Raw genomic sequence first — 9,111 nt, forward strand, 5'->3', positions numbered from 1 at the left:
TAATGAAACAGTTTCAAACGCCTTCAATCAAAACTAGAATGTTTGAAAATTACAAAGATTTGCCTGTGACTCCATTTTGAAGCATGGCAATTTCAATATGACCCAAATATGGATACAGGTACAGCATCTTCTACCTACATTGCTCATTCACTTGATATGGAATGAATTGTGAGGCCCAAACCAAGTGAAGTACTTTAAAAAAAATGTAAAACTCCTTAGGTATGCTGATCAAATAAGTAGATATGCCACCCAAAAAAAAAAACACATATACTGGCATGAATTGTCTGGCACAGACCATGAATTGTCAGGCCCACAGAAAAATACATATACCTCTTGTTCTTTGGCAACGCTACAAACCTGTGGCGTTTCAAAAATATTCATGTTTTAGCTTTTTTATGGCATGATTTTGAGGCATCACCAGTAGTTCCTGTAATATAGATAGCTAAAGATAAACACAAACAAGATCTCTGCTAATATAAAATATTTCCAATACTCTCATTCATAATAGAAACAAACACTAAAAATGTACATGGTACACAGTGTTGGTAATATTACCGAGGAACTGCAAATCGGTATCTATTTCCAAAACTACATATACATAAAGAAAAAGAAACTAATCATAAGAAAATATATATACAGATGTTTTAAGCATGGTTTTAAATTTCGGCCGAAATTATATGATTTTCACTGAAATTTCCATCGAAACCAATATTACCACCGAATTTCATCACAATCCTTGGTTTTTAGACATTCTGGCACATACAAAAGTCGGATGCACGACAGGTCCTGTCTACTCATAGTACACAAATGCAACAAATACCGGATGTTCATGGTGATCAACTTTAATCTTTTGCGGGCCGAGCTTCAAAACCACCGTCTATTCTCTTCTCAAGTGAATAAGGCATGTGGGTTCCAAGAATTTTATCCCAAGTAACAAAGAATGGCTGTGAGAAATTGTACTTGTTGCCGTAGAGTTGATGATGAATATCGTGATATGCAGTATTGTTTCTAAAGAGTACATGGAAAAGATTTCCGGGAAGCCATAACCCGCAATGGTCGTCAACTGTTTTGATGGTAGCGAAGGAGAAGAAGAAAATGGAGGCTCGAGGGGACATACCAGAAACGAGGAAAGAAAGAGCACCACCAATTGTGTCTAGGAGGAGTCCCTCTAGAGGGTGGTTATATAGAGCACCAAAAGCATAGGGCACAATGAGACGGTGATGCTGAGAATGAATGTGCCGATACAAAAACTTGTTGTGGTGCATAAACCTATGCATAAAATACTGCCATGTATCCAAAACCAGCATTGCAACCAAGAACTGCCTTGCTAGAACAAGATATGAAGGTTGTAAGTTCATGCTTGTCTCACTATCATCACTTGTTACCTGCATACCCACAATATATTGATTAGAATCCACAAGAAAATATTGCAATAACAAAATCTGCAGGTATTTATTCAGGTCCCACAAGAAGTTGATTAATAATAAATCATAAAAGCTGAATTGCTGACTAAAGACATGGAACCCATCTAGTGGGCCTTTGCCTTTCAAGGACTGATACTAGGATTCTTTTAGAGATCCAAAGGTGGATGTCAGCTCCTGTCAAACTCAAGAATGACTGCCTCATTTGATAATGGGTCAATAAAAGTCAGGAAAATTGATCATTAAGAGGTGCTTCAGTGGAACAAATGTGACACGGAATTCCATAGAACTGTCCCAACTATATTTAAGCACACATAGCATATATGCACGGTGATTGGGATCACTGACCTAGTTGTGGTCATCTAAGTGGTCATGGTCCAGACTCCAGAAACATGGAATTAAACTGTCTTAACTATCTAATTGATAGCTTGCAAATGGAAAGTAAAAGTATTACACACAAAAATGATCAGTTTGACTTTTGAGACTTAATGGGAAAAACCACACTGATAACGCTGAATTCCTTAAGTAAATACACATTTATAAATATAAATTGTGAATATCAACTCAACGTGCACCTTAACTGGGAGTCCAACCACTTGGATGACATCATACATAGTGGTTGTATATGTTCGATGGGAAATGAGAAGATTGTCAAAGGGGGGAAATGCTCTAAGCTGATATTTCATGAAGATATCAAAACCAAAGACATAGTAAAACATGGCATCTCTCCAAACAATGAGGCTATTGCCAGCTTTTTGTAAGCCCTAGAGTAAGCGGAAGCTTGCTAAGAGGTGTACAACCTGAGCCTAACACTAACGCAAGTTAACTACAAAGAATCCACCAAAAAAAAAAAAAAATTAGGTAGAGAGTGAATGATCACAAAAACTATCCAATAGATCTTCACAAACAATGTAATGGGCGAATAAAACTAAAATAAATTTAACTAGAACATTATCAAAGAAGGATAAAATCCCAGACCTAATAAGGACAGCTCGTAAATACAGTTGGAGCTATCATAATTAATGCTCCATAAATTTATAATCTCTTATATCGTATTTTGCTTGAAGCAAGAACCAACATTGTTCCTACGTTTACAACAAAGAAAAGGGGGAGGACAAGAAAATAGGTGTCAAAAATCACAGATCACAAGCTCGCAATCGTATTTTATACCACTAATCGATAGGACAGAGGCAAGTTGTTGATCCATCTCCCCTGCTTCCTCATCAGAACCCCGCAGTTTCCTTTTGGATCTCCTTCGGCTATATTGAGTAGCCTCAATACTATTTGCCTTCCCCTGAGTTAGCAATCAAATTTCCTATCCTTCCACCAAGCAAAGCTGGCTCGCTCAAAGGGTTTGGATTAGAAACACATCAGCAGAGGTAAAAGGTCCTCAAATCCCAATACTGCAATAAACCTGCATTCTTCCACCCACCCAGACGATTGGAGATATTCAAAACCACACCTAAAGGGCAAACAAAGTGTACCTGGTAGAGCTGCTACCCAGGAGTCAGAAACAGTTAACGACAATCACGGGGATCCTCCATTGGAAAGTAGAGGGTGAAGGGATCGGAAGGATCACTCCTCTGCGCTTGGACAGGATCCGACGTGGAGGGTCTCCGAGGCTAGCGTTGAGGGGAGCCAGCTAAAAGCCCGCCAAAAAAGCCAGAGGCAAGGTCAAGGGTGCAGGGGTTCATCGGCTGTGGCAAAGACTTGTGATCGCTTTACTCCGTCCTAACAATCAGCTGAAGTTCAATTGACAAGCCTGCTTCCTTCGCTGGCTCGGCATACTAGGGAGGAAGCAGTTTTACTAGCAGGGGAACTGAGGGTGGGAGAAAATGATATCAAGTCCCCGCAATCTACAGACTGGCACAGCGGAGAAGATGACCTCTGTACATCGAAAATACCCCCAGCTGTAGAGGAATAAAAACCGCACCTATGGCAACAACCAGCAGCAAATGTTACTTCACTTTCGAGAATCACTCCAGCCCCATTTGGGGAAGGAACAAATGAAATGACCGAATGTCTGAGGACAGATTCTGCACATATTCAAGCATCATGTGGATGATCAAGCTCTCGATGGTCACCTGGATATCGACTAGGAAAGAGTTCTGTGGCTGTTCATTTCAGAGTATCCTTGTAAAATTGGAGTGGGCTCCTTCTGGAGAAAGCCCATAAGAAGAAGATTAGGTCGATGGGTTTCCCCAACCCCCAATCTCATCAAGCTAAATTTCGACGGTGGCTCCCTTGGCAACCTTGATCCAACAAGTATTGCATCATACTCGGGTCCCATTGCCCAAACGGATTCAACTGAGGCGGGGGACATTCGAGCATTATTCACAAGGATACAAATGACATGTACAGAACTAAATGGGAGATTAAATGTCTAAGGTGATTCAAAAAATGTTATAGCTTGGATGAAAGGTGGGGAAATGGGTACTTGGAGAGTGGATTGGTATCTAGGAGCGACTATGGAGTCATGTAGAGGCCAAATCGATAATTTTGTTCACATCCCAAGGATTGAACGAGCTTACTGATAAGCTCGTCAAATCGGGGGCTTCAAGACACTATGTATTCAAGGCAGTCGGTTCACACTAACCTCATATTGCAATAGGTAGCTTTTTCAGGGAAAAATATCATCCTGTGAAGTTGTGCCAGGTAATGGGGTTACCACCTCACGTGCGGCTTTGCAAAATGTTAGGAAGACATAGCAATCGGTATAACCACGAATTAAGGACACACTAACATACCACCCTGAAGGGCCTGAGCCCTGAACATCACAAAATAAATGCAAATTCCTCTGCCATGCCATACTAGATTCCTTAAGCCAGTGAGTTTACTTTCTATGCCAGAGTCCTAATCCAATTATTGTAATAAGAGATAATCACAAGCAATGCACTCAGAATGCTGCTCCGAGCAACAAGCAAATCTCAAGAGGTATTAAGACAAAATGCATAGATAATAACATAATCAAAACCATCTTCATAAAATTTAATTATTTATCTTTTTTGTATCGAAATCATAGTTAGGAATTTGTTGGCATAAATTGTTATGAATCCAAATCGGTTCCCAATGTGACTGATCTTCTTAGAGGGAAGATCGGCCTCTCGACCCACTTTGAGGGAAGGGTCAGTCCTCTTTTGTGTGCAAAACCACAATGCCCAGGATAGATTTCTTCATTCCTTTGAAAAAGGCTACTTACATGTTATTTATACTAAATCAAAAACCCACTTCGCAGCCACTTGATCACTTCCTCTAAAGCTCCTATCCATGCCAATCTACATATCGTAACCCTTATCTCTAAAACTCCTAACCATACCAAACTACTAGAAAGCAAAATCCCAAAATTTTAAAAATCCAAACTAATATATTCCACACTAAGTGGAACCCACCAAGGCATGTAACATATAATTGATATTTTTCATCACAGAAACAAGTCAATATTATCTGCATAACTCAACTAACTAAATTATGGAAATTAAAGGGCAACTCACAGTGAACAAGAGGATTGCAACGGCAGCCTGAATTGTCTGCTGAAGTAAAACCCCTTTAAGAACAGTTTTCTTGGTAACCAAATTCTTCACATCTTCATCTTTCTTCGAATGCAATCGATAATTCTCAAAGGAACCTAACAGAATATAGATGCCTGAATAGACCCAATACACCAAAATAGGCACAAAAGTTCCCAGAAATTCATCCGATACAAAAGTTTCCATGGCCACAATAAAAAAAAGTAAAAACCTAGAAAAAAGAAAAAGAAGCGAAAGATAAATTCAGTAGAAAATCTGCAAAAGAAACCGAAAATTCATAATAATTCAACAAAAAGATAGAAAATATAAACCCTAATCGAAGATTAAAAACAGAGTTATAGCAAAAACCTACTAAACCCCCATATTAGAATAAAACCTTAGGGTTTCAATCCACCATTAGAAAAACTGAATAACTCTACACACAAAAGCAAGACCGAGCGATTCAGAAACCCTAACCCTAACCGCTAATTTGAAAGATAAAATCAGTAGAAAATCCGCAAAAGAAATCGATAATTCAACAAAAGATAGAACAGATAAACCCTAATTGAAGCTTAAAAACAGAATTCTAGGGGTTCAAGACTCGAGGTTTAGCAAAAACCTACTAAACCTACTCAATAACTCTTCCCACAAAACCTAGATCGAGGGCTCCAGAAACCCTAACCCGCGTTTTAAAAGAAAAAAGGTTTGATTTTTTTTAGGGTTTGGACAAAGAGAGAAGAAGAAATATCTTATGGTCCATGGTTTCTCCTTTTCTTTGTTTTGCATTTTTTTTTTGGGGCGCTGATAAATTCGCACCCCCATAGGATAATTCGCAACTTTGAAGAAGGCGAATTAATGGTAACTTTTTGACGTTTCCTTGGGTGCGAATTATCCGACAGGCAGTGCGAATTTATCATTGCTCTTTTTTTTAAATTGGCCGTGTCAAAGAGCCGTTGATTTTGACCAGGATTCGTCCATAAACCGATGGTTTTTTACGTTGATTTTGACCACGATTCGTCCATAAACCGTCAACATACGTGGCAGGTGGTATATCACAGGAAATTTTTTTACGTACGTGCGCGTGAAGTCCGGTATGTAAAAAAAAAGCTCTATGGAGCCCACTTCATACAACGATCCTCGAAATTGGACGGTGATAAATTCACCCCGTTATAGGATAAATTCACCCTCTCTCTCTCTCCCCCCAAAATTCTACCCACTATTAAATGCGAGTATGGTGAGCGGCCGTAAAGTCCATTCTCCCCAAAATTCTACCAACTATTAAATGCGAGTATGGTGAGCGGCCGTAAAGTCCATTCTCAAAAATGACAGTGGGCCCACTTAATAGGATGATCCAAACTGCTCCTTTTTTGCCACAACCAAACTAGGTTCTACCCCATAAATTATCTCCATAGCATGATCCTAACCCTCCGATCTATTGAGTTTTCCACGATGTACAGACTCTACAGACCGGATGGTTAGGATCATCCCATGAAAATGATTTTCGTGGCTACGGCCTATTTATACAGTGGCCCAGCAAATGAACGGCTTGGATCATCCTATGAAGTGGGCCCCCCATACTTTTTTGGTAAATATTGAAATTTACAGCGATAAATCATATAAGGGAAAGGGAGAAAGACGGAATTCACAACACCAGAAATCCACTTATCAAATAGTGAAACCGAAGTTTACACTAGCTTAAGATTCACAACCAAAAGAGAAGAAGAACAATCACCACAAGATGTAATCCAATATATATGAGAGAAGAACAAAACTAAAGTAGAAAGCTTCAAGAGGAAAGCTTCAACACATAGAGAAAATATGGGAAAGTTTGTCTTTGCTTCAAACACTAGGTTGCATACAAGAAGGCTTCAATGGAGATTTACAAGAGAGCTTCAATGAAACTTGCTAGGTAGTGGAGAATCTCTACAAAATGAAGTAAATGAGAATAGGCTCGGTCAATGGAAAGTTAAGAGAAAATGGCTTAGGCAGGTGGTAATAGGTATGGAAAAGTGGAATCTTTAATGCTTAGTAAAGTAGTGGGTTTGGAATTCCAAGTAAGGGTTTGAATTTGAAATAGGTAGGAAGTGGGAAGAGATGGAGCAAACATGTGCAAGCTATGCAAAAATGACCAACGTGCCCATGGACACAAAATACATATTTGTCCTCACTACATCTATCAAAAGAAAAAGAAAATAAAAACTACCCAAAAAATAAACTTTAAAATTTAACACCCTCTACAGACCGGATTGTTAAGATCATCCCATGAAAATGATTTTCGGGCTACAACCCTGACAAATGAACGGCTTGGATCATCCTATGAAGTGGGCCCCACATACTTTTTGATAAATACTGGACTTTACAGCCACACATCATATAAAGGAAAGTGATATATTTGCCTCATTTTTTTTTACTTGGGACAACCCCCTCTAGTGTATTTATGACTACTCTTTTACACTATAGGTATAGGGAGCTGTCCCAAGTGAAAAAAAGGATGAATATATACGAGAAGTGATAAATCCGCCCCTCCTGATTACTTGGGACACCGGTAGAAGTGTACATGGCAATCAGCCCCATTGAATCATTCTGACATGAAGTACATCAGCCCCTCTGCAGTCATTGATACACTGCTGCTGCTGGGTGTCCCGAGTAAAGCAGATGATCAAGAACCTCCTGTTGATAGTCGGTATTGAACCTGTGAGAACAGTTGAGGGCGGTGTGTTTATCTTTTTCCACAAACCTCGACTTACAGCAGATTTTGGTTTCACTATTCTCATTTGGAGTGCCCAGAAGACTTCCCGAGGAGGATTGATTTGATCGACCATGACATTCTAGTTGCCACGACCTTAACCACGCCCACAGTTTCTTGTTCTATCTTCCTCGCTCTCTCCCATTGACCATTGTTGTTCGCTGATTGAGCATTCGAAACCTCTCCCACGGAAAAAAGAAAAAGAAAAAAGAAAAAAGAAAAAAAAGGGCCGATTTATCACTTCCCATATATAATTGTCCCATATAAAATCTCATTAAATGTATTATATTCCATATTTTAGGACTATAAGAGAAATTATATTTTCGTCTTCTTATCTTTCCCCGGCCACCCCCATCTATTGTAATAGGTGGGACCACTCTTATTCTTCTTCAATGGGGGTGTATAGTTCTTTCAAGGTGGTGAATTTATCAGTACGCTACAAGAACACCAATATTCCTATTTTGACTATGGAAACGTGTCTGTTTGTTGCTGCTTGACAAATGTTTTTCAATAAAATGAGAATTTATATGATGGGTGGCCGTGAAAACACGTGAAGTCTAAGAAAGTAGGTACGGCCCACTTATTTTGATGATCCAAACCGTTCATCTGTTCATTTCCATAGGATGATCCTAACCGTCCGATCTGTAGAAGATTCTATAAATGATTTTTGAAAATCTCCATATTTAGATCAGTTCAGATCGGAGGGTTAGGATCATCCTATGGAAATGATTTTTGGGGCACAACCTATTTACGTTGTGCCCAAACTGATGAACGGTTTGGATCATAAAAAAAGGTGGGCCGTAGCTACTTTCTTAGACTTCACGTGTTTTCACGGCCACCCATCATATAAATTCTCCAATAAAATTACTAAAATGCCATGTTTTTTTTTTAGATAATTTTTGTAGAACTTGACATCTGCCCACCCAGATGATGCTTGCATGATCTGGATCATTCATATCAGGGCCCATGCCTTATTCATGACAATTAGTAAATCAGTCCATTCGATCATTTATTCTTATTATCATCCATTTTCAGGGTAAGGCCGCTTATCAATGAATGGTTTGGATCATCTACTCAAGTGGGCCCTGCTTCCTTTTTGAGCTATACGAGTGCTGCATATGCCCCCATATAAAAACTCACCAAAACAAAGGGTTGTGTTACCCGGTTTGATATATTAGTATACGCCTATATTATTTTAATTGGGAGAAGTAGGTTTAAAATGGTGATTCTCAGGTGCGGCCCACCATTTGGCACCTGTTTTGATGGCGTGCAACACACTTACACGCATGGGCCCCGAATACTAATTTTGTTTTTGGGACATAGGACATCCAAATCAAAGCCTAAAGGGGTTTGAATTATCCTACAAAGGGTGCGAATTTATCATTACTATAAACCACTTACAGTTTGTCTATGAGTTTTCAACATGGCTCAACGAAAA

At 39.2% G+C, this 9,111-nt stretch overlaps 1 protein-coding gene across 1 annotated transcript; it reads right to left on the reverse strand.

Moving 5' to 3' along the window:
• Positions 1 to 471: 471 nt before the first annotated feature.
• On the reverse strand, positions 472 to 5,731 carry LOC143889624 (sphinganine C4-monooxygenase 1-like). The gene is made up of 2 exons (XM_077393897.1): positions 4,913 to 5,731; positions 472 to 1,385 (listed from the first exon to the last, which is right to left on the reverse strand). Exons 1-2 carry the CDS (start codon positions 5,132 to 5,134, stop codon positions 843 to 845), a joined length of 765 nt encoding a protein of 254 aa, XP_077250012.1. The 5' UTR covers positions 5,135 to 5,731; the 3' UTR covers positions 472 to 842.
• Between the last annotated feature and the right edge of the window lie 3,380 nt (positions 5,732 to 9,111).

Source organism: Tasmannia lanceolata, unplaced genomic scaffold (genome assembly GCF_043159265.1).
Source record: "Tasmannia lanceolata isolate RefF3 unplaced genomic scaffold, GAP_Taslan_0.1 ptg000013l, whole genome shotgun sequence".
NCBI lineage: Eukaryota > Viridiplantae > Streptophyta > Magnoliopsida > Canellales > Winteraceae > Tasmannia > Tasmannia lanceolata.